General features: G+C 35.1%; 2 protein-coding genes, 1 long non-coding RNA gene and 1 other non-coding gene across 7 annotated transcripts in view; 3 read left to right on the plus strand and 1 right to left on the minus strand.

Moving 5' to 3' along the window:
• Positions 1 to 12,238: 12,238 nt before the first annotated feature.
• Positions 12,239 to 22,251, minus strand: emc10 (ER membrane protein complex subunit 10). Of its 2 annotated transcripts, NM_001163918.1 has the most exon segments (8): positions 12,239 to 12,543; positions 13,118 to 13,220; positions 18,961 to 19,054; positions 19,587 to 19,771; positions 21,133 to 21,246; positions 21,680 to 21,792; positions 21,891 to 21,957; positions 22,117 to 22,251. In NM_001163918.1, coding segments are annotated over 7 exon segments (756 nt in total). In that variant the 5' UTR covers positions 22,213 to 22,251; the 3' UTR covers positions 12,239 to 12,543; positions 13,118 to 13,133.
• A 450-nt stretch (positions 22,252 to 22,701) lies between these two features.
• Positions 22,702 to 23,000, plus strand: LOC147845650 (signal recognition particle RNA). The gene has a single exon (XR_015481558.1).
• Positions 23,001 to 23,307: 307 nt separating this feature from the next.
• The window catches only part of mybpc2a (myosin binding protein Ca), a 73,431-nt gene continuing 69,773 nt past the window's right edge, over positions 23,308 to 26,965 (plus strand). For 2 of the 3 annotated variants that reach the window (XM_087243339.1, XM_087243341.1), the window contains exon 1: positions 23,308 to 23,610. The gene's annotated coding sequence lies outside the window, so the exon portion shown is untranslated. The remainder of the gene's footprint in view (positions 23,611 to 26,965) is intronic. The other variant, XM_087243343.1, reaches the window with a different exon arrangement.
• LOC147845651 (uncharacterized) lies at positions 24,588 to 26,303 on the plus strand. Its single transcript, XR_015480152.1, has 2 exons — positions 24,588 to 24,795; positions 25,906 to 26,303. It is a non-coding gene; the product is annotated as an uncharacterized LOC147845651 (long non-coding RNA).

The raw sequence follows: 26,965 nt of genomic DNA on the forward strand, positions 1-26,965 counted from the left end.
AAAAGCGGTCTGTAGGTGGTCGATGTGCTGAACACGAGGGCCATCCTGTCACCTAAACCAAATGTAGCTCATGCGAACCAAGAGATGTGTTGTTAAAAGCAGAGCAGGAAACACATGCATACACACTGATATCAGCCTACACATCTGTTTTCCAAGAACAATATACAAAAATCCTTTCATCAAAATGTAATGGAAAAACAAATAATGTAAGATATTGTTTTTTCAACATTAGATCAAATAATAATTGTACAGAACCAAAATCTAAAAAAAATTCAAATCAAGACAAATTTACAGGAAAAACTAAATATGAAAAATTTATCTGAACATTCTTAAATCAAGATACATTTGCTTGAGAAGCAAGTGACCAAAAATAGTTTTTCAAAGAAGTAAAAATGTGTTTGTGTACTGAGTTTATGCTTAAAATAAATAAATAAATAAATAAATAAATAAATAAATAAATAAATTAATTAATTAATAAAAAACAATAAATAAAAAAATAATAATAAATAAATAAATAAATAAAATTCTGCACTGGTGGGAGGTGTGCATTATTGCCGTAGTGTGCCACCAGTGATGATATGAATCCATATCGCACTGCTACAAGTGATGTTGCATTTATACAACATTTTGATGACATAAATGTGTATATAAAAAAGAAAATCAAACACGGAGAGTCTAAAAATTCTTTTGTAAGAGGAATTACTTTTTTCCATCATTCATTCACATCTGCAGAACAACAGAAACCATTACTACATCCCACACATCACTTTAGAGCTAGTCTTTAAATGATTTTCTATAGCGTCATGTCTAAAAGGATGACAAAACAGGTAATCTTGCTCACATTTTAAGATTATGAGGCTGAATGGCATGAAATGCCATCAGTCTAGAGACATATCCCAGTATTTTTCTGTTGTAATTGGGATATCTCAACAATTAACCCTGAAAAAGCCAAAGCAAAGTAAACTCTATAAATACAGAACACCAACATACAAAAGAAAGCGATCGATTTAGATTGTCACTTACCAGTTTTATAATAATTTGATCAGCTGTGGATTAAAATTACACTGGGTTTTTCCTCCTCTAAGGGCTTATTATGTGTTCTCTGTCGCCATCTTTTGGCGGAGCGTCAACTGTCTTTGATTGCTTCGTATGACAGGCTAATGGACGCAGACACGCTGTCTCTCCGAAATTATAAATATTTAAAATAGGCACTATCCTTATAAATAAACGACATAGTTCCAATCTAAACAACGACATTCTGAACTAAAAGCCTCAAAAGTACATGATGTTGTCCGACAGCTACAATATTTGTCAAACTGTAGTGGGTTTATTGATCTGCTGTCACTCTATGTGGGCGGAGTAATACAAAAGGGTGAGGAGGCTGTATGAGTGCTGATATTGCAGAATATCAAATGGCTGTCAACTAATCAGTTTCGAGAACCACAAATTTTATTTTAAATTTGAATTCTTCATGTAAATACATTTTAAATTAACTTTACGTCATTTAAGTTATTTACAAGTGATTTCAACTTAAAAAAATTTAAACTGACATTAAACGTCAAGCTGAATCTTTTACTGCTTATACTATATATATATATATATATATATATATATATATATATATATATATATATATATATATATATATATATATATATATATATATATATTTAGTATAAGCAGTAAAAGATTCAGCTTGACGTTTAATGTCAGTATATAAAGTAATATAAAGTAATTTCTCTTTACGTCAAAAAATATTCTTCTATTGCTTAAAAAAGTTAAGTTTAAATAATTTATGTACATTCATTAGTTAAATTAACATAACAAATCAAAGTAAGTGATCATTTATTTTTTACAGTGTAAAAAATAAGTAAATAATTGACACAGATTAATAAAGTGCTAAATAGCAATTATGACTTAAGGCAATTATTATAAAATGTCAAGAAAGAATAGACTCGATAGAAAACAAAGAATAGTCTATCTGACCCCAGAGTTCAGCGGGGCGTCTGACATTATGCTCACATTACAGTCACATCTGAAGGGCATCTTCACACGCAACCGCAGCGTTTTCAGCTCCCAAATCTTTTATGTTGAGGGAAATATTATGTATCCACAGCAACTTTGATAACACAGAGGTATCAGAACATTTTGGATTTGATAATGGGCCAGGATGGTGTCGCAGAGCACCAAAGATTTAAACTAATCTAACCTCTAAAACAAACAATGTAGCAATAAGGATCAAAATGGCCGATTATGACTCCTGGTTTATGTCAGATTTCATGAAGCCTCCAAAAGTGATAACATTATTAGTTGCTTAATGAAACAAAACGATCTGAAAATCGACAAACGCTCACTAATCTGAGCTAAATCCATCAAATTGTTTTCCAGCGCATTATCACTTAGTAATGAGAGACATTTCTTCATCTCACTCCTAAATCACATGATGATTGTTTAATGCTTCGAAAGCAGACTGCGGCTTATGTCGGTTTCTGCCCTGTCTTCATTGTTGATGAATGAGGCAGGTGTATTTGTCATTCTCTTCACACTCTTCATCTTAGCACTTCTCTTCTCTCTTTAACATCATAATAAGAAACCGTTTCCTTTCCAGCGTTTCATTAACTCCCTCTTTAAGGGCCTGTAAGGTAGTCGAGGGAATTTTAATAGGCTGCAACTACATGCTATGTTTAGCGAAAATACATTATCTGAATGTATAGGGCGTTTTAAGAGACACACTAAAATAGCAGCAGTGGAATGACAATGATTTATAGGTTAACTTGCTCAGAATTGAGCAACGTTTGTGTGTCCTGTTCTGCATAAATCAGAGGTAACTGAGCAATTTACATTTATGTTGCTCATTTCTATGCATTTCATGTATTAAGCTCATTATGTTTATACTGATATATGGTAAATATAAGTATGATGAAAATAGTAAAATATGCAAATTTTAAGATTCAAAGGGCTATGTGATGTGTATAAAAATGTAAAAAATTAAAGAGTAAGGCCATCCTTTATTTATTATATTATGAAAGTTTGTAAACTGTGAAAAAGAAAGAAAGAAAGAAAGAAATCTATTAATGTATTGTTGTCTGTAGCTCTTGATTTATGGGTTTTTCATATATTTATGCTTTCTAATTCTCTTATAGGACCTTAGTCTCACCATCATATTTTGAAATTCAAAAATGTAACTGCAGTTTAATTTAATCAACATTTTAGACATTTGGAATAATAAACTATTTTAAAAGCATGCTTGCACATTTTTATAAATCTTTCTCAATGTAATTTCTTACTGCATGGAATGAAATATATATTGAAGTATATTGGGCAACTGAATCACAGTGTGTCACTCTTGTATGTGTGCAAGTGTGAGGTTTCTTCTACAGTTCACTTAATGGTCAACTGTTTTGTCAATATAAGGTTTCTATATAAGGATAAGGATAAGGTTTCTTTATATGGATACAGAGCCTCTTATATTATATTCACCTAAATATATTCCAACAAATCTAAAGGGATTGTTCACCCAAAAATGAAATTTCACTTGCATTTACTCACCGTTAAGTTGATCAAAAAAGAAGATATTTTAAAGAATGTTAGAAACCGGTAACCACTGACATCCACAATAGAAAGAAACACATGATATGACACCAGAAAAATGAGAGGTTTACCTGAAAAATGAGATGTGTGTTGGAAAAAAAAAAGACATACTGCATGACAAAAATGCTTTGTGACAAGTGAAGTGATAGTAAATGATGACATAATTTTCAGTTTTAGGTAAACTATATCCTTTTAATAATAAATTTCGTACTGATCACTTGATCACTGTAAATGAGAAAAAAAAAACACTAAAGAAACATGAGACCTCACTAAACCTTTGCACTAAACACAAAGCTCAGAATCACTGTGGTATCTCTGGCTGGTGAACTTTAGCAGATAGTGACACCGCTGGTCATTGACAGGATGCAAGATTTATAGTTGACTTTAAGTCATGTGATTCTTCTCGTGGACACATTGGAACTGGTTTGGGTTTTATTCAAAAGATTTATATTGGCAGATGTTTAGTGAGTTACATGCTCATTGGTTTATGAGTATTTCATTAAACAAACTCAACTTAAAAAACAACAACAATTTCTAACTTTGTTAAAGGGTTTAGTAACCTCCAAAATAATTAATGATGAATTTTGTCATCATGTTCTCACTCTCGTCTTATTTCCCATATGTTATCATTTTAGTTCAGGTCATAATTAATGGTATTAACAAACCATTATCTAACACTACTAGCTTAATAAATGACTTATTAGCTGTAATGTAGAAGTTGGATTTATTGGGAGGGATTAGAGATGTGGAATAAGATCATACTTTATACTTTAATATCTTAATAATATGCAGGTAATAGGTTAAGTTATTAGCATGAATTGTGACCTAAACTAAAGTGTTACACATTTATTCAGCCTAATAACACAAAAGAATATTTTAGCCAAATCTCAGACATTTGTGTCCCTACACTGACAATCTGTTACCCTAAATACTCTGAAAAACCCATAAAGACATCAGAAAATAAAGCCATATCTATTAAATGTTTTAATACAAGTCTTTTGAAGAGACACAATGATTTTATTTAAATATTTAATTTAGGCTTTTATTAATGTCTACTATCTTATTTATTCACATATAAAATACTTTATCAACGCAATAAATGTTTGTACTTGCAGAAGATAAATATTGGAGCAAAAGTAAGGAACTATTGTTGATTTTAAAGATAGTTTTAGGTTTATTAGACAAACTGTGTACAATTTGATTATTAAGCTCTGATTATTAAAGCAAATGTTCTGAAACAATTTGTTTAGAATGTAAAGAGACCAAGTCTCATCTGAGAACTTTGATTACATTGCACAATTTATAATATTTTTGTATCTCTTCACGAACATATATGAAGCATCAGTTTTGAGCAAATTCAGTGGATAGACAGGAATATTTCTGATTTGATTACAAATATCGGTAACACTTTACAATGACAGTACATAAACAATGATGTGTTAATATGTAAAATAAACATTACTTTATTATGATCTAATGATGAGATAATAGATGCACAAGAGTCACATGAGCTCATGTGTGAATAACGGCATATCTTAATTACTTGTTAGTACATGATTGTTTGTTAATTAATGTATCAATTACCACATTAGTTTATGCTAAATTTTACCATCATAAACTCATGATATGTTTGAGTATAGTTATATCATGACTTTACTTAGAGGGGTACATCATCATTAAAACCACTCATGAACTCTTTATGCACATCTGTCTAAGGCATTTACACTTAATAACAATAGAAAAGTGTTCTGTCAATGTCAACATCAGTGTTGCCAACTTAGCAATTTTGTTGCTAGATTTAGCAACTTTTCATACTACCCGAGCAACTTTCTTTTTCAAAAGGCACCTAGCAACAAATTTAGCAATTTTTAACATTCACTTGGCTACTTTTAGCAATTTTTAAAAAGTGACTCAACAGGGCAGTGGCTGCAGGCTTCAGTCAGTATAGAGTAATTTGCTAGCTCAGATTGTTTTCCATAGCTGTTAGATTACTGATATTTGTTACCATGTATATTTGTTAGCAATTTAGGTAGCAATAAATTCCAGTGCTATAATTGTTGTCACTTTTACAAAAGTGTTAATTTCACAGGTCAAAAAGAGTAAGTACACAAGCTGTGATTGTTTAAAGGAATGTAACTGTTCATTATCAGTGTTATATATTTAAAAATTAAAAATCAAAAAGTGTTTGTAATACTTTTACAAAGAGTCAACTCTATTTTTCTTACGCATTTAAATGGACATATTTAAAAAAAATGTTTTTGCTGAGATGGCCAGACAATTTGAGAAAACATGAATTATTTTGTATTCTACATGAAGAGTTGAGTTGCGATTACGCAATGACGTCATCACGCAAAGTAATATGTTAATAAGAACCTATTTATTGTCTATCTGGATGTAATGTTTTAATATAACATGATACACCGCAACTCAGACAAAAAGCATAGAATCACCAAGAGGCAACACTCTGTTGCTATTTGGGAAACAGCCACTAGATGGCACAGCCACAACAGCATACCAACAGCATATTATAAGTTTGTAAAATAAACTATTAAAAGTCCTGATGATTGTGTTAATAAGTGCTGTATTGTCGTCTTTCAGGTTGCATCTCAGCTTTAATGATATGACAGGCTTAAGCTTTTCAGATACTACATGATAACGTAACTGATATGCAAATTAGTGTGTGACATCATCTGGTAACATTTAGCTACTTTTCGGGCAGGCTTTAGTTACTTTACATTGAAAATAGTTGGCAACACTGGTCAACATCATCAGTTTAAACACAGGAGTTGATGAGTAGTTAAGGATGAGTAAATGGGGATGTGCCCCTTCAAGTAAAGTCATGACATAGTTATACATTAACAGCTCATGAGTTCATGTTGGTTACATTTAGCTTAAACTTAAATACATTAATTAACAACATGTACTAACAAGTAGTTAAGATTTTAATTAAGTTGTTATTCACACACAAACTGTTGTGACTCATGTTGTAGTTAAAGTTAGTTTACAATTAATGCATAAATTAACTCATCTTTAATTCATAATAAAGTAATGTTTCGTTTACATATTAATAGATCATTATTCATGTACTGTTACTGTAAAGTGTTATCCACATATCTTCATTTGAGTTTCCAAGAAGAGATGTGTTCTTTGGTGTACTGGAAGCAGAACTAGTTTAGCTTGACGACAAAATTGCTTTTGTTATTCTCTTATTTGGCTTTCAATGTCTTTCTGTGTTCAGAGAAATACAGTGCGGCATGTGAAGAGCGAAAGAGTGTGCAAGAAAGAAATGTCTTTACTGTGATCCTCACACCACTGTTCTGTCTCAGTTTCAACCATGTGCTTCTTGGCATCCACACATTCATCAGGGATGTGATGATAGTTCTTCAATGAATGGGATCTATTTGTAGAGAAATTTACAGGTTACCCAATACAGACAGTTTAAAGAGGGATAAATGCCTGAGGTTTACAGATAATGTTAACTTCCCTTTAGTTTAACAGAGCTATAGCAGAAGAAACAAATCAATGTCTTCTGCAGCATGGTCTCTTGACCTGGTACATTTTAGCCTACCAGAGTGCAGTTTACAGTAGCCTGTACGCACAAAGGTGCCAGAGATTGTCATACCAGCAGATCTTTTTACTTCCAAACGACTTTGAAATTCATTCAAGAGCTCTTCTCTTTGCTTTACAGTTTAACCCTGACTTTATCTTTGGCCTGGACAGAAAGAGACTGACAGTGATTAATTAAGGTCATCACTTGGTAGATATCCTGCTCCGTAGGACTACAAAATCTTTCAGAGAACATAGGTGGGTGGTTGTTGTTAAGGGTTTAGAGGAACACGATAGAGTGCTGTCTGCACTGAGCCTTGTAAGATCCAGATTTACCACATACTGCCACCCTTACTCATGAACAGACCCAAGACAAACAGGACCGCAAGCTGAGAATGACTGACAGCTGACAAAGATAGCCTCAGAAAGAGGGGGACATGAGCATATGGAGCATATCTAGAACATTATATCCCCAAGTTTGCTTCTGTTTACAGCACACACGCTAATAGCCATGTGATTAGCAATGTTTTATGAAGCAACGATGGGCAGTGAATGCATGGATAAAATCTCGGAGAAGTGCCATGCCTCTTGAAGGTCAAGCTTTGATGATTAATCTCAACCAACTGGGCCCATGAACAACTGAAAAAAGAACGAATATTTTGAGCAAAGCCTGTGAAGTACTGTCTTATTAATACTGTTCTGTTGATTGTCAAACTTACTCTTATTACATTCTCCTGAAATAATTCATAAAACCCAGTCACCAATGAAGTCACCAAGATTCCCAAAGATTTCACTTAAACTGAGAAGGATAAACTTATTTGGTCCCACTTTATATTAAGTGTCCTTAACTACTATGTACTTACATCCAACAAATAAATACAATGTACTTGCTGTGTTTATAATGTATTTGAGAACACTTGTGGTGCTTTTGAGTTGGGATAGAGGTTGGGTTATGGACAGGTTTGGTGGCATGGGTAGGTTTAAGGGTGGGTTGAGGTGTAAGGGATGGTAAACAGTGTATTTACAAAAGTTATTTACAGATGTAATTACATACATGTATTTAATCAAGCATAAGTATACAGTAAATACATGTGCTTACACAATAAGTACATTGTAACAAACTATTAGTTCCTATGTAAGTACATATTAGTTAAGGCCATCTAATATAAAGTGGGACCACTTATTTCATACAAATATGAAATAATGTGCGTACTAGCCTATGATGGAAACTTTCATTCATTTATTCAATTTGAAGTGTCTTATGCAATATTTAAGTCTTGCACACAAGTCTAATTTGCATGTTTGAACAGAAACATAGCTACTGTCTCAGTTTGTTGCCTACAACAACTTTCAAAAGACAGTATTTTGCCTGTAGTGAACACAGGGCCTTATCTGATGTGCAAAGACATTGGCCATTTTGGCATAAAAATGGTCCTGGAGCTCTGTATAATTACAGTTAAAACCACTAAAGTCACAAGGAATGTTTTGCCAATATTTTTGATTTCTGATCTTTGAATAACTCAGGGCCATTGATGTCTTTGCAGGATAATGAAGCTCTCAGGGGATTGAAACAACATTAGGGTGAGTAATTAATAGCATTGGTGAATTAATGTCAGTTTTGGGGGTGAACTAACGTATCTACTTTAACAAACACAAATGAGCAAAACATTATATGGTCTATGACCTGCCTATACTGTTCCTTTCTAGCTGCCAAAATAGAGGCAACCCACTGAGGCTCGGATCCTACAAGATCCTTGAATGTGCCCTGCGATATCTGGCACCAAGACATTAGCAGCAGATCATTCAAGTCTTTGGGTTGCGAGGTGGAAATGACGTGAGTAGAACTTTTTTTTTTTTAGTCCAGCACATCTCAATGCTCAAATTCAGCCAAGGCAATCATTTTTCTGGTAAATTGTTTCTGCAGTTGCAAAAACCCATTGCTTACCATATAATAGTCATAAATGGGTTTGTTAAAAACCGATCAATTGATTGATCTTAACTCCTGTGACTGGTGATAATGAGTTTGCTTATCAGTGTAACATTTATTCCTTTGATGGAAAACTGAATTTTCAAGTTGTTGTTACTCAGTCCAGTCATTAAGTTTTCACTCCAGTCCCTAGAATCTATCATCATAGTTAAAACAGTTGTGCTGCTTGTACCATGGAAATAGTGCCACTTTATTTTTTTAGACAGCGAATAGAGAGTACAGCATTTATTTGAAACAAATGTTTTCCAATATTAGACATAATTTACTGTATTGCAATGTTTCCCAACCCAGTTCCTAAAAGCACACCAAAAGTACACATTTTCAATCTCTTCCTAATCAAACAAACCAGAATCAACTCATCAGAACATAATAAAAGACTCTAAATCCTGAAATGAATGGGTCAGATTAGGGTGACATCCAAACTATGTACTGTTGGTGTGCCTATAGGAACATGGTTGGGAAACACTGCTGTAAAGGACGAATTAATCCATTTAATATGACCGTGCTCGATCTGAGTTCTAGTTTTAGTGATCAGGAGTGGCTATCTGCCTGCTCAAATATCTATCCCAAAAGTACTTCAATTTTGGTTCATGAGCAAAATTATAAATGTATTCACAGGGTTTATCTAACCCCAGTTTGCCTCCATAGAATATTTCCCAAATGTTCCCAGCTATGTTTCAAATGTATTTTGGGACTGTGACAAAATCAAAATGTCCTGGAAAAAGATTCACAAAATGATTAAAAAAAATCATTGGAAAGACTTTTCTCTGTCCCCAATACCTTCTGAATTGTACATCAGAACTGTGTCTTGATCATGACAAAGAATGTGTATTGGATTTTTGAATATACTTTGCCAAAAAATGTATTAATGTAATGTTGGTATTGTGGTCAACTGCGCAGATACCTTCCATCAATATGTGGAGTCTGGCAATCAGACTCCTATTACGGGAAATACTGACTTATGATCTACATCAAAGATCTGAGGTGTTCTGGTGCATTTGGTCCTTCTGGATTTTTCTTGAAAATACTCAATAACTATGTCTTTTTTAAATTTGTTTTTATAATCTCCTTTGATTTTTGTCTTTGCTTTGAAGCTTTTGTAAGCATTTGTTAGAATGTAACAAAAACTGTTGTCCATGTTGCACTGCAGTTTTTCTGTTGAATATATATATACATAGTGCAGGGGTGGGCAAACTGGGTCCTGGAGGGCCGGTGTCCCACACAGTTTAGCTCTAACTCATATCAAACACACCTGCTTATAGATTTCTAGTGATCTTGAATACACTGATTAGCATGTTTAGGTGTGTTTGATTAGTGTTGGAGCAAAAGTCTGCAGGACACCGGCCCTCCAGGACCGAGTTTTTCCACCCCTGGTGTAGTGTCTGTCTCAAAACAAATTAAGTTTTACTTTTCTGGCTGAAACTGTGCACTTTAATGTTTTAATGACAATACCTTGCCTTCATCTATGCCCATTGCGTTGGGATGTTACAGCTTTTACTCTACTATAATGACTTCTATTGAAAGCCAAATATTGCCATTACATTTTCCTTGCCGTAATACAGTGGCATATTAGGGTCATACTGCAATATGAACAGATAATGGGATTTACAATAAATGCCTCCTTATTTATTGAATCGAGGTTTAGAAAAGAATGGTATTGAATCAATACACCAGCATTGATTCTTAACAAATCAACACATGTCCCTAGATACAGAAATAAAGTGCTTGTGTTGTTAAAGCTTTATCCAAAATGAAATTTGAAGTTAATTTTCACCCTCCAACTATTCAATTTGTGACTGTGTTTATGACTAGCCAATCATTGAATCCATATATTATGTAAATGTATATTGATTCGGTTTTTTCATTAATTTCATATTAGTTCTATATTAACTAATTTGCAAATGTTTGTAAAGTAATATTTTCTGTATTTTAGTAGATACAAGACTTGCTTTGTTAGGCAAACAGATGGATCTAATGGCATTTGTGTTGTAAACCTAAAGTAGAAGTTTAAAAGTTATTGCTTTTTTGGTTTCATGTTTTCAGCTTTTAGTTACTGTACTCTCAAAATCCTCCCACATAAATCTGCAGCTTTTGTACAAAATTCGGCATAAAAAGTCAGCAGATATTGTCTGGCCCTGATTATGTCATAAAGTTGCAAATAATATTCAGTTTCTTTCTGACAGACAAATCATAGGACCTCAATGTATCATCATGAGCAACAAATAGTAATATTGATTTGCTTGCATGATTTATGTTTTTTTTTTTTACTGGCAACGAAACTGTAGCATTCAATTTGTATCATTCACCAAGGACCATCATGGGTGGGCCATCAGTATTTTACTTTGCTTTATTTGACTATTTTATAGTTTGATGCCTGAGTATATTTAATATACAAATAAGACTTATTATTAATAATAGTAATAACATCTCAATTAGTCATCTTATTATCGTGTAACGTTCATTTATAATAGGCTTAATGTTATTTTAACCTATTGGTAATACACGCACTATTGTCTTTTTTTTTTTGTATTTCTTTAAAATCTGATTTCATTCATTTTATTTTCGGCTTTGTCCCTTTATTAATCTGGGGTCGCCACAGTGAAACGAACCACCAACTCATCCAGCATGTTTTTATGCAGCGGATGCCCTTCCAGCTGCAACCTATCTCTGGGAAACATCCTTACACACTCATACACTACGGACTATTTAGCCTACCCAATTCACCTGTACCGCATGTCTTTGGGCTGTGGGGGAAACGGAGCGCCCGGAGGAAGCCCATGAGAATGCAGGGTGAACATGCAAACTCCACACAAAAACGCCAACAGACCCAGCCGAAGCTCGAACAAGTGACCTTCTTGCTGAGGCGTCTGTTTTCTTTACTTCCTATATTTGTATTTTGTGATTACTTTTTTTCTTGTTTACGTAAAGCATTTATTATCATTGTGTATGAAATATATAAACTTCCCATTTAAGCTAAAAAAACAAAAACAAAAAAAAAAGTTCAATATCTTTAATAGTCTGAGAGAGAGTAAACCAATAGCAAATTTTCATTTTCAAATAAAACAACTGTATAATATGTTTGCCATCACTAAAATGAAATAACTACACAGACACTTTACCGGTCATCATTATTTTATTAAATCAGTAGTAAAAACGCAAATCAAGAATGCAGTCATAAGTTAAGCTTTTCAATCGTTATTCCTCTACAACAATCCTTCAATTGTGATCGTATACATATTATTCTGTGTCTCAATGAACTCAAAATCTGCTTTAAATTATTATGTACAACACAGGAGTTTTTGTTGCCATGGAAATCATCGTCCTCCTCCATTGGCCGCCCCTCCTCCAGCTCCGCCTCCGGACTGATCCTGAGCTCCTGACATCATCAGGAATAGAACAAGCGGGACAATATACATCCACTGGAAAAAAAGACAAACACAACAGAAGCTTTAAACACACTTTTGAGAAACAACCTACGACGGTTCCTCTCCAGAGTCAGTGATTAGGAGCAGGACAACAATTAACAGCCCATTCAATTAATTGGCAAAGTTTTCCCAAGCAAAATCATTTTCAGTTTCATCCTTCCTTACTCTCTCTTTATCCGACCTCCGCCACTTACTTCCGCTGACAAAGGACTTCGCAAATAGGAGGGAGAAACCAGGAGAAATGAGACTGAAAGAACAGGGAGGATTGAAGCAAGCAGAGTGGGTCATGAACATCTCTGAGCAGCTAATATTACCCATCAACCTGATTTTGTGTCAGAAAGATCATATTTAAACAAAACACCACTGATTTGATCATGACCCAGCAGGAAATGTACACAAAAAAAAGCACACAAACAATTAAACACCAAGCTGAAACAGAGGAACGGTCAGAGGATTTGAGTTTGTATGCATGTGGGTGCGTGTGCAGGCCCACACACACACACACACATAATGAAAAATGTGGCTGGAGTGACAGAGTAACCAAGTAGGCTAAATGAGATTTCAGTACTTGAAATGAATGGAAATCAGCTCTGCTCTCTGGCGCCCCCTGGTGGGGTCTGTGCTGAACTGGTGGCCATGAGGAACACTGCACCTCCCAGAATCAAATACCACTGGAAACACAGCACAGACCGACACAAAGTCAACACAGACACAGCACAGTAAATGCAGAACAGCTGACCGCGACACGCGCTGCTAGAGAATTAGGATTTCAGTCACAAAAAAGTGAGATGTTAAAGATGGTAAGCGTTTACACAAACACACACAACTGGGCAGAACAGACCAGCAACTTCAACATGGAGCAGAGCAGCAAGTGAAAAAATGGTTAGCTCATAATACAACACACAAAAACATAGAAAAGCCCAAAGTGTACTTCAGTTTTAAAGGGACTGCTGACTTAAATAATGAATATTTAATCCTCTACAAGTGGATCCAAACTTTTGTGAGTTTACTTTTTTCAGTTGGATGCAAAATAAGATTAAAGAATGCTGGAAATGGTAGACAATGACATCCATATAAAAATACTATGGAAGTCAAAAGCTTCTGGTTTACAAAGTTCTTCAAATTATCTTCATTTGTGTCCAACAGAAGAAAGAAACTCAATATAGATTTAGAACAAGTGCCGAATACATCTTTTGTTTTTGGCCTCAAATTAGCTTTACTGATAGTCAGCTATTGGTTTTATAATATGGGGTAGATTTTCATTATTAACGATTCCATTATGCTGTGCCACTTATTATAGAGCAGTGGTTCTCAAACTGTGGTACACGGGCTTCCTTCTAGTGGTACGTGGAGGAATCAAATATGTCAAATATGCTACATACATTTCAAAATTTATCAAAAATGATTTATGTATGAATATGACATATAATAATATTCATTATATGACATATAGCCTGTATTTCTGAGGTCCAGGCAACATTTTCAGGTGTTGATGAATTGGCTACTATATGCTAATACTTTAGTACAGCACATTTCTTTTTATCCTAAGCACATTTTAATTTAAATGTTGATGTTTTTAGTTTGTTTTTTTACATTTAAGCACAGTACAATGTTAACTTTCAGACTATTTATGTTTAAAGTGGCGGACAATAATAAATATTCTTAATAATAGGGATTAATCTGCCATGTTTTTGAACTGTACAGAGCTGTAGCTGCTTTACTGGGCTTACTACGCTACTGTATTTCAATACTACTCATTATGGCGGTACTTGGAGAGACAATTTTTTTCTGAGGTGGTACTTAATGAAAAAAAAAAGTTTGAGGACCCCTGTTATGGAGCATATAATATGTTACATGAACGTATTTACTGTTTTGTTTTATACATTCTAGAGCAAAGATGCCCAAACTAGGGTTGCCCAAAGTTGGCCCATGGTAACCTTTGATTTGGCCTGCCATCCCATCTGAGAAGAGAGGAAGAATAATGTGGAAGGTTGGGGCGAATGCTTTCAGCAGAGAACGTCATTCTAATTTAACATGACCGAATGTTTGTTTGTTTAATTGATGAACTACAAAAAAGCAAAGTGAAATTACATGTTTAAAATAAATGCAAATAAATGAATTCATCAGATTTTTTAAAGGGTCATGAAACCCTTAAACACATTTTTTTAGATGTTGACATATACAGTATATGTGTGTGGCACATTGCTTAAACCACACAGGACAAAAATTTTACTATCAAGTGAAAAATGGTTATTTTTGTAAATATTTTTTTATTTATCGTTGAACTCCATTGTGTTATAATTAGATTGTTTATGGTTTTATTATAAGTATAGTATAAAATGTACAAAAGAGTATAAAATGTAAAAAAAAAGTTAGAATTTTGTTATTGTCATCATTAATATAATTTTTTTCGAATAATTTTTTAAATACTATAAAAATTAGGAGGTTACCATGGCAACTTGAATGTAATACAGTTTGTTATATATTCAGCTCGGTGCACCACCCTCAATCAAGTTTGGTTTTTGGCCCTTCATGAAAAAATGCTTGGACACCTCTGTTCTAGAGCAGTGGTTCCCAAAGTGGGGGTCGCGACCCCCTGGGTCGCGAGATGATTTGTATTTTTTAAAAAAAAGTGGGAACATTTTTTAATTTAATTCAATACTTGTTAAAAAGTGTTTGCAGAAAACACTGATAAAAATAAAAAAACATAATTTAAATTTTAATTAAATGTGTAATTTTGTCCCAGACATTACGAGATTACGTCAGTGTCAATCACAATCAAGCTAACGTTACATACATCACGCGCAGCAAGACAACGTCCCGCTTTTTTTTTGTTGCTAAAGCTAAATGTTGGAGGCTACAAATACATAATACCTGCTTTAAAAATAAAACGGTGGTTAATATCCACAACAGAAAAACCGAGAGAGGGAGAAAATTCACAGGTGAGGCCGGTTGATGGTGCGAAAACTGCAGTTGCGGAGGGAACATCCGAGAGGGCACCGGAGGTCAGTGAGGGTGAGCCGCAAGAAATGCCCTCCACTTTTGCTAAGGGTGGAGCCCGCCAAACCCATCACTTGGACCCGGCTTACTCCAAAACAAGAAAATACAAAAATGAATATATTAAGTATGGATTTGTGTGTCAAGTCGTAAACGGCGTACAACATCCCCAGTGTGTAGTGTGCTCTGAAGTCCTTGCTCACAAGAGTCTTAAGCCGGTAAAAATGCAAAGACATCTGAACACTAAACATCCCAATCTAGCTGCTAAACCTATCGAGTTTTTCCGCAGAAAAGAGGGAGAGTTACGAGGGCAAAAAAAACTCCTAACTACACAAACTACAATCCCCGCTAAAGCTCAGAGGGCTTCCTATGAAGTGGCATATTTAATTGCACAGACTAAAAAGCCTCACACGATAGGTGAAACTTTAATCAAGCCAGCGGCAATAGCCATGAGTCGGATTATGCATGGTGATAAGCAGGCCACTGAGCTCCAACAGGTGCCGCTCTCAGACGGGACTATAGCCCGCCGCATCAGTGACATGGCACTGGACATCAAACGTCAAATCATTGACGCAGTGAAAGGAGGGAAGTATTCGTTACAATTGGACGAGTCCACCGACGTCTCCAATTCCGCCCAGCTCCTAGTTTTTGTCAGGTACATTTTTGAGAGGAAGCTTAACGAGGAAATGCTGTTTTGCGTGCCGCTGGAGGGAACGTGCACTGGTGAGGACATTTTTAAAAAACTGGACCGCAATCTAAAAGAAGAGGGTCTCTCTTGGAGCGAGTGCTTGTCAGTGTGCACAGATGGTGCAGGCGCAATGCTCGGAAAAAAGAAGGGTTTAAAAGCACGAGTCCTGCAAGTGGCACCTCATGTCATTTTTACTCACTGCATTATACACAGAGAAGCCCTCGCAAGTAAAACACTGAACCCTGAGTTAAAACATGTTCTTGACACTGCAGTAAAAATGGTCAATCTCATTAAATCACGACCACTTAACACGAGACTGTTTTCAACTCTCTGTAATGAAATGGGATCAGAGCACCAGGGCCTGCTGCTCCACACAGAAGTTCGCTGGCTTTCGCGGGGCAATGTGCTGAACCGTCTATATGAGCTGCGAGATGAGGTGCACATTTTCCTCACTGACCAAAGATCTCCTCTCGCCGAGCCCCTCACTGATCCTGGCTGGGTTACAAAGCTGGCATATTTGTCATCTATATTTGAAAAACTGAACGGACTTAACATGTCACTGCAGGGCGAAAACACGAGCATCCTGTCTCTTAATGATAAAGTGCAGGCATTTGTGCGCAAAGTGAAGAGGTGGAAAGAACGATTGGAAACTGGGCGCATAGACATGTTCACCACACTAGACGAATTCCTCGAGGAAAATACATTGAGTGTAAATATTGTCAGGGAGCCTATTACTGACCATCTCCAAACCCTTCTGGATCATTTTAACAAGTACTTTCCAGAGGAAGGTACGCAAGAAAAACACGATTGGATTCGATCCCCTTTCAGTGCCACCGCAAACCATCTGACATGTGACACGGAGGACGCGCTGATTGAACTTTCATCTGATTGAAACTTGAGGACACTTTTTGACTCAAAAACGCTGGACGAGTTCTGGATTTCGGTGAAGGATGAGTACCCACAGCTTTCCAAAGCCGCTTTGGATACACTGATGCCATTTGGATCAACTTATTTATGCGAGAAGACTTTCTCCGCACTAACTTACATAAAAAATAAACATAGATCGCGTCTTAACGTGGAAGATGATCTCCGTGTTGCCATCTCCAAAACTAAACCCAGACTGGATCTGCTTTGCTCAGCGCACAGCGCGCACCCATCACATTAAAGTGGTTCCCAAACCTGTCCTTAAGGACCCCGCATGTGTGTGTGCGCGCAAAAGTAACTAAACACATGAACTGAGGTCAAAACATCAGAGTCTTATGGCTAAAGAAAATATTCTGTCTTTTCGGTAAATATTGTCATGGTAAATTCGATCATAGTTTAATTAAAGTAGCTCTGATTTAGTCTTTTAAAACAGTTGAACAAATAAAATGTTACTGGGTGACACAATGTTCTCTGAATTACTGTCCTATTCATAAATGAAAAAATGCAAATAATCTTCTGTTTGACCGAAGTCATAGGTCAGTTCTGTTTTAGAATAAAGGCAAGATATTAATGTGTGTTTGTAGAATTAAACGTTTTAGATAATTCTGTTTTAAACAGTGATCTTGATTTATTTTCTCAAGTTGCTGAATTATTAAAATCGTCTTACACATTACATTTGTGTTTAGCATTTATTGTATGAGCCCGATCTCATGAAAGTGCGTATACGCCAAAATGAGTTTTTGTGTGCATATGATATGCAGTTTTCGCGTGCATATGATATGCACTTTATGGCGTGTAATATGCACGCACTCCTCACCCCTAATCCTTAAGGGGGAGGGGGAGGGGGATGGGGGGTCGTGGGGCAGCAAAGCATTCATCATGGGGGTCGCGGGCTAAAAAGTTTGGGAACCCCTGTTCTAGAGAATGTATATATTTATTCCCAAAAATAAGTTACATTAATTTTTTAGCCATTTAAACAATATAAACCATGTGAAACTGTAGTTTAAAATTAATTACTATATTTCATTGAATAGACTTTATAATGTTTATTTGATAACATCATTATTGTTGTTGCTGTGGTCTGGATTAAACTTACATGAAGAACTAATTTTCAATACCTTATTATTTTTAAGATGACATAAATTACAGATTAAAGCCAAATTACATTATTTACTGAGTTACAAATAAAATGTGTTCAGTTCAGGTATGTTCAATAAATATTAATAAGAATATGCACATAATCTGTATTGGTGTCATTATAAGCTTTGTATAATTTGATAGTTTCTATGCCAGTGCTATAGTCTGCATTCCTTGAGTGTTATACTAATTTTAGCATTAGTGGAATACCAGTGTACTGTAAATGCACAACGTGGTGATTTAGGTTTGAAAGGATGTGGGTTTGAATGAGCAAGAATACCCATACACGCATAAGGTTAAAACAATTAAGTAAACGTTGAGCTTAAAACTGCAGTCCACTAGTACAAAACACAAGATAACACACAAAAAAAACTTGAAAAGAAACACAGGAGAACTATTAGCAGGAAGAGGCCATTTAGAAAGGAGTTATTCCATGAAAGGAGGTAAAACAAAGGACGAGAGGATGTTAATGCAATTTATTAAAATAATAAAATGTAACTTCTTTCCTAGATAGCTGGGAATTATTATTAAATTAATCATCAGATAAATGCAAACACTTGTATGAACATAACATAATGTGATGTTAAAAAATTCAATTCAATCTAATGATACATTATTTTGAATAATAGTGATAATAATAAATAATAATAATAATATATACTCACATATTTGGCAAAGAAGGATTTCTGCTCTTGTGGGTTTTTGCCTTTCTTTTCCATTTCCATTTCCATCCTTTCAATATAAGGGGCTGTTTCAGGTCTAAATAAGAAACAAGAGAGATAACTATTCAAATGATCTAATAATAAATATTCTGACAATGTGATTTATGGGTTTGATATTTACATACCTAATTCAATAATTATCTATTTTAAGAGATGTTGCCTACTGATCTAACATATGATCTTTAAGAAACATTGTAAGACAGCATACATATTAATCATACTTCATTATATTAATATTTTGATATATTAATACTTTAGTATATTGTACCAAACAGACTGAGAAAAAATTATAGCTGACAGCCACATCTTTACTTTGAGTGAATGCTTGTAAACATGAGTTTGTCTATTTAACTGTATTAGTGCACTGAACAGTGGACTTCCCGAAAAAGTGAAAGAGAATTTATTAAAATAAGACAGAGGGGTCTCGACAAAATCCAAATAAAACTAGTCTCAAGAGCCATGTCTGAACACAACTTAATACCATATGGGAAAAGGTAACACGTCCAGGCTGCCTGAATACTTTTAGCATGTATATGTGAGAGAGTGTGTGTACATGCAAAAACACTCACACAGGTGCAGTGACGGGTGCCATGACGCTTATTGTTGTGTTAAAGACTTCCAGGTCAACCTCATCCTCCACCTCTATCCCACGACAAGACCCAGGGATCGTCACTATAGAAATGCCAATGACATATCCGCTGACATCGGTGTGGAGGGTGATGACATCACTGAGGTGGGACTCCACCAGAGCGCACTGGAAAAAAAGATGTATAAGATTTACAATTGACTAATGCTTCAGAATTTGGGGTCAGTGAGATGTTTTTCAAATTCTCTTTTCTCACCATTTATTTGATCTCAAATACAGAAAAAAATAGTAATGTTGTGTATAATTATTAGTGGTGTAACAGATCACAGATCACACTATGGTTTTTGAGTCACGGATCAGACCATTTTTCAAAACAGGGAAAAAAAAGGAGATGACAAATGTCATTTGCTTTTCATTTAAACAAAAATATTACTGACTGCAAACAACTACAGTCTACAAACAGACTTAGAACATGTATTTTGAATAAAAATAAAAATCAAGAAAGAACTAGCTGAAAAGGAAAATATTCAATACGAAAAATTATTTTTGCTACTGTTGCTGATAATGCTAAATATAGAAATCTAACATCTTGTACAACATATAGATTTTCAATTAACTATTAAACAATTCACACATAAAACTTCATGTTTCATTATTAGTGGATCATTTTAGGAAACCTATTCAGTGACATAATTTTGATGGCTTGATTTTTTCGCCACCCATTTCTTACACAATGTACAACATTTACCAGCGTCAAGTTCCATTAAACGGTGACTTTAATTTTTACCATAAACATCAGTGTTTTCATCTAACACTATAAACTGTTCTCCCAGTACTTCTGTGTTAATTAATTTTTTTAACAAACCGAAAAAAAGTGGAAAAACTGAATATGTCTTGATCAAACGCCAATTTGAATGTGTTGTTTTGAAGGATTAATAAACATATGCAAAGCATTATCATTTATCATTCATGTTGTGCGGGTTTAAATTGAGATCACAATCTTTTAATGTTTATGTGCAGCTTTACACTGAATGCATTATAGCAGGCTAAACAGTGACAGAAAACACCTTTAATAAATAACCTAAGAAAGCATTTAGGTCCCACCACAACCTTTTCAATTGTATTTTCGCATGCATAATGTATACATCATAGTAGTGTAACAAATCATAGTTCTATGTTTCGAATCCTATTATGTATTTTCTGGTCACAGATCGGCCCATTTTTGGGGTCAAAAATGGGAGGAGACAAATGTAATTTGCTTTCCATTTATTACAAAAACAGCACTGGAAGAAACTTTTGGTTTTAACAAATAGAACTCAGAACTTGTAATTTATTAAAATTAAGAAATAATTAGCTGAATATTGTAAAATATTCAACATTGTGAAAAATGCTCTGTTACTACTACTGTTGCTGATAATGCTAAATGAAGAAATCTTTAGAAATTTACAAAACAAAAAAATATATTAATCTGCAGGTCTTTTTAATGCTGGTAAAATTTTTGTGCAGGTATTTGCATGCAGTTGACTTACAGCTCTAACGAATGCGGTAAGGTAACCTTCATACTGTCTCTCTGTCTGCCGATCCACCTGTAGAGAGACCCTTGGGACCCGGATCCTGTACAAACCGTCAACTGCTGCCACGTCCTGAAAAACACAGGTAGAGAAACACAAAATTATACCAGTGAAACAGAGTTAGGACATTTCAAATTGACAGCCTTTCTTGGACAACCATAAAAAATAAAAATAAAAAAAAATCAGAGTTTTCCTTCATTGCATGTTCATTGAGGTAAAGTTGGTTTTATGTTCGCACAATTGTTCAGTGACAACTTGTGACAAGGCTGCTCTATTGCTTTGCTACTTCAAATATTCGGTCTGAAATCACATGCAAGTATGACTTCAAAACAACATTAGCATTATTTATTTGGCTGTGAACAGTGTTGAACTTCAAAAGTCATTGACTGCTAGTATGGTTTTACTATTTATTTACTTGCATAGAATACTTTTCTGAAATTATATTGTTAAGAAGGTCTGAATGTGCAAATATAAAACCAACTTTGTCTCAATGGCATGTCCTCACCTTCAGTGTATTCCTGTCTTTCTCTGAGAGCTGGTTTTGTGAGAGATACACACTGTTTTCCCTTCCACCCCTGAACTGTAGAGCACCACGAAGTCGAAATCTTGGCACATCATCTGAAACACAGACCAATAACGTTAGTGACTCACTTGCACTAAAAAGAGACCAACAATTTATTCACAAAAAGCCTTTTCATTGACTAACTTGTACTCACCCACTTCAAACGAGTGCTCTAATGGCACCGAGAATCCGCTGAAATCAGTGTCCACCGCGTCTCCTGACTAACAGACAGACAAAGTAACTGACATTCAATCATATTCATTTGATTAACGTTAGACAGCAGTCTAGCATGCTAACAAGCTCCCTGTGCAAGTCATCTGCAATGCCATGTAAAATACACATTTTGTGACTGCGAGGTGTATCAGACACAATCATCTTACCCTTCGACCATTATTGCATTCGCCAAATTGTGTCAATAACAACGTTACAGTTGACAGGATGGGGAGAACAAGTGACAACACTCTAATCGGAGCCATTTTGTCTCAAGCCTGGAGAGTGAATCGCTTCCCCTGTGCGTAGTGGCTACCGGAAACACTGCGTTTCAAAACAAAAGTAAAAAAAAACATTTAACTTGTTACGTGGTTCCTTTCACTCGTATAAAATGCAGATCAAATTAATTATTTGTTATTGTAAATTTATACTTATGTCGTTTTTTAATCATCCATATAATTTTCATAAACAAGAGACCCGACATGGGATACCACAATAAAAGTCGTTTTTGCTTATGCTTTACTCTAAACGATGTTTTTCCACTTACATTATTGTTTAATAAATAAATATTAATAAACATGTAAGAGTTTATTTTACAATAGCCCGCAAACAAGCATCCTTTATGAACTGTCTCTATGTAAAGCGGGCTTTGCAGCAGTATAAGCTGCTGTTGTTCATTGTCTACACCACTAGATGGCGCCATCCACTCCAGCACACAGTAACATTGAAGAACAGCTCAGATCCTCTCTTCACTCGCCGGGCGCAGTGGCGTGCGCCTGTAATCCAAGCTACTGGGAGGCTGAGGCTGGCGGACCGCTTGAGCTCAGGGGTTCTGGGCTGCAGTGGACTATGCCGATCGGGTGTCCGCACTAAGTTCGGTATCGATATGGTGCTCCTGGGGGAGCCTTGGACTACCAGGTCGTCTAAGGAGGGGTGAACCGGCCCAGGTCGGAGACGGAGCAGGTCAAAGCCCCCGTGCCGATCAGTAGTGGGATCGCGCCTGTGAATAGACACTGCAGTGCAGCCTGAGTAATACAGCGGGACTCAGTCTTTTATGCATTTTTGGAGATTCTAGTTTTAAACTGGATAAAATACATGTATTAATGTATTTATACATAAGCTTTAAATATAACTATTAATAATATAAGCCTTTTTGGGGTTCATAATCATTTCTTTCTGCTTCCGCAAGTTACAACAGGTTGTGTATTACGTTTATTTTAAAATAATTCACAATATTTGGTTCATTTTACATTACATTATAGGGGAAAGAAAATCAAGGATGCGCTGCCCTCCTCAGTTTAAGAAGGTGAATTGCACCTAATTGTTTTACGACATGGATCACTAAACCAGTAGGAGTCGCTGTTCGCATTGTTTTGTAATTATTTTCATGACGTAGATATTTTCCATACGGTTAATCTATATCCATTTAAGAGTAAGCAGGCTACACTTTGTCTATTACTCAGCGGTCCAGTTTTCTGGTCATTTTAATAAACTTGTTACTGCAAAAGTAATTTGTCTCAAATGGCTCTGCAATCTGTCAAACGGATAAAACAGCGAGTAAACAACCGCTTCAAACACACGCGGAAAAGGAATCAAGACCTGACAGTGAGTGAACGCTGTGTGTGTGTCTCATGTTACATCTTGCACATCTCTGCGTGTTACAGGTTTGTGGTTAACTTCATTATCATAGGTAAAGAAAATGTAATGACAGTGGTTGGACACTAGAGTGTGGTTTTGTAACACAGGAGAATTTGCCAACACCAAATACACAAGAAACAAATTGAAACGTGGCTTAATCGTTTAATGTTATTGATTGATGGAAATAATTTTGTTCACTTTCAGTAAATCTCTACGAGAATCTAAAATATTGCAAAAACGAGATTTATTCTACAAATTCATAAAGTTTGGCACCATTTTTTAAATGTAAATGTTTTATAGTTTGTTTTTATAGGAGGCTCTTTTGGGCCCTGGCAGCTCCTCGTTGCATAGATTTTGCTTTTTATATTTGGATATACCACACTTTTGATGTACTTTTTTATACTATAAAGTAGGGAATACTTACATAATTTTGGTTGTTCTTGAAATGACAAAATATTTCAGTGATACATGTTTACACTGAAAAAAATGCTTTTCTTGCTTAGATTCTTTGTCTTGTTTCTAGTCTAAATATCTAAAATTTCTTATATCAAGAAGAATTTTCTTGACAAGCAAAACATATTGTCTTGTTTTGAGAAATAATATGCCAATATTAAGTGAGTTTTTCCTTAAAACAAGTGAAATAGTCTGCCAATGGGGTAAGCAAATTAATTTTGTTTTTACTTTTGACGTAAGATTATTTTGCTTACCCCATTGGCAGATTATTTTGCTTGTTTTAAGGAAAAACTCACTTAATATTGGCATATTATTTCTCAAAATAAGACAATATGTTGTGCTTGTGTAGAAAATTCTTCTTAATTTAGGAATTTTTAGATATTTGGACTAGAAACAAGACAAAAAATCTAAACAAGAAAAACATTTTTTGCAGTGTACGAGGGACAGAGACGGTGACGTTAGCACTGTCACCTCACATCAAGAAGGTCGCTGGTTTGAGCTCCGGCTGGCTCAATGGGCTATATGCACGCATTACTTCCGCGTTTTGTCTAAGGCCGCGGTCCAGCTTCCGGTCTGGGTGATTTTAAGCGGAGGTAAATAGTATTATGGCAGAGTCGTCAATATTTACTCGCTGTTTGCGAGTAAATTATGGTCAACGATGTGCAAATGATTGTCCGGATGTGCTTTACAACACCGCAGAGCAAAGCTTGAGAAGGGTTTCAAGTTGTATGCATCTTCCTACCTGTGCAATTATGAAGGTAAGTTCAGCTAGCCTGAAGGCTAACTTTAGCGTTAATACTCTTACGATCCGTCCATCTGCAGCTTTATCACGTAAGTAAAAATAATCATATGTGTATGTAATTCTGTCTCAAAGTGTCAGGTAAAAACAGGGCAGGAATAAGATCTCAGTGAGAGCTCATTACTACCGATAGGTCTATGAAGAAATCGGAGTCTCCTCACCAGCTGAGAGTAGGACAGCATACATGTGAAATTCTGTCCCATTCATACTTTTACTGTTCTAAAGTGACCACCACTGTTCAGTTCGGATAATCACAGAAACACAGATGCTGTCTTAGCTTGTAAGCATGATTATTGAGCAAGATATATTAGGAATAAAATAATACAATGCCGTTCCATCCACAACAGACAAATAGCACTGTGTCAATGCTGAGATTTATTGCTGAAACAGTGGAGATGACAGACGCAGTGTAACAGTGTAGATAGCATGCTTTCTATTTAGTCGATAACATTGTAATTAAATGGGAGGGTGACCCAAAACAATAAGGTGTCATTAGTTAATTTCACATCAACAATTTGTCAATTTCAATATTTATTAGTTTTTTACATTAATGAACAAATGCTTATTCATTGTGCTTGTTAACTCACAATGTAATAGCTAATGTTAACAAGCATGACTTTGGATTTTTATTCATTAGTAAATTAGTTTAACAATGTTAACTATTAAATATTAAATAGTTATTTTAATAGTGAGCAAATACATTAATTAATGAAACCTTATTTTAAAGTGTGACTAAAGGGAGATACTTTTAAATAATTTAAATTAATTATTTACTGTGTAGTTTAATCTGATGATATTGCTGCAGATGCCTTTAAAAAGAAGATATTTTGAAGAAAGCTGAAAACCTGTAACCATTGACTTCCATAGTATGAAAAAGAACTACTATGAATATCAGTGGTTGCAAGTTTCCAGCTTTCTTCAAAGTATTTTTGTTTGTGTTAAACATCAGAAAGAAACTCAAACAGGTTTGGAACCAGTGAAGGAAGAGGAAATAGAATTTTCAGTTTTGAGTGAACTGCCTTTAATGACTCTTTAAAAACCTATTAATATTCTTGTTTCTGTTTTCTAGGTAACATTATGAGATTCAGAGCTAGAAAATTTTATGTGTTACTTCATCCTGGAGCGGACATCCGTCAGAAGATCCATGCCATCGTCTGCTAGTTTATAGCTCTTGCTCTTGTGTGGCTGAGAGTGGGATATGCAAACATTTGGTTGCTTTGCTTTTCCAGACAGCCCATTACTCTGAAATGTGTAATGTTTGTTGTCACATGAACAATTGTTTGGCATGGATCAATTATGTGTTAAGTTCAATGAAACAGAGGGGTGATTTATTTATTTATTTAATACGCATCAGCCCAAATACCTCTCTATGCACAAGTTACAGAAGAAGCACCTGATTCAAGAAAACAACTGATTCAATGTCATTTTTTCTGTTCATCTGAATAAAATATTTTTTTCAAAATGTTACATTTTTTTGACAATTTTTATTTCAAATTACATACAGTGAATTATATTTTATATGTACAGTGAATAAAATAAAGGTCTTTATTCTGAATTTAAAAATTGCACTTAGAAAGTAGCTTAAGAAATGTTTATGTATATTAATGTTCATTTTTTTTACTTCAAAGGCAATGAAAATAAACTATTATTTGCCATAAAAGCTCCTTTCTTTAAATGTCTGCATCCGGTTGGCACTCGAGCCTTGATCAGTTTTCTAGACTGAAATTGTCAGCTACACTCTTGTTTTTTTCTGTTTCTGTAAAATTCTCACGTTTAATATCAACAACCCACCTCTTCTGCACGACTTTGTCTTTTGGAAACTAAGGTAAGAGTTTAATTTTTGACGCTGTGCATTGCTGAACACAGCAGTGGTATCTACAAGTACTGTTCTCACGTCTTTGAAATGACACTTTTAAACGTTTAGATGTCATATTTATGTAGCTGACATAAACATATATAAGTGGGCTATAATGGCATAAAACATTAAGACAACTGTCCAAAACATTTCTCGTTTTTATCAGTAGCGCTCCTGTTGTAGCACTGTACTGTACGATCGGCGGAAGTAGGCTCGGGGTCTTAAATTTTACCGGAAATGCGTCACGCGCCGCCGTGCATAGAGCCCAAAGTTT

The sequence above is a fragment of the Danio rerio genome, chromosome 3 (assembly GCF_052040795.2).
Source record: "Danio rerio strain M-AB ecotype USA chromosome 3, GRCz13ab, whole genome shotgun sequence".
Lineage (NCBI taxonomy): Eukaryota > Metazoa > Chordata > Actinopteri > Cypriniformes > Danionidae > Danio > Danio rerio.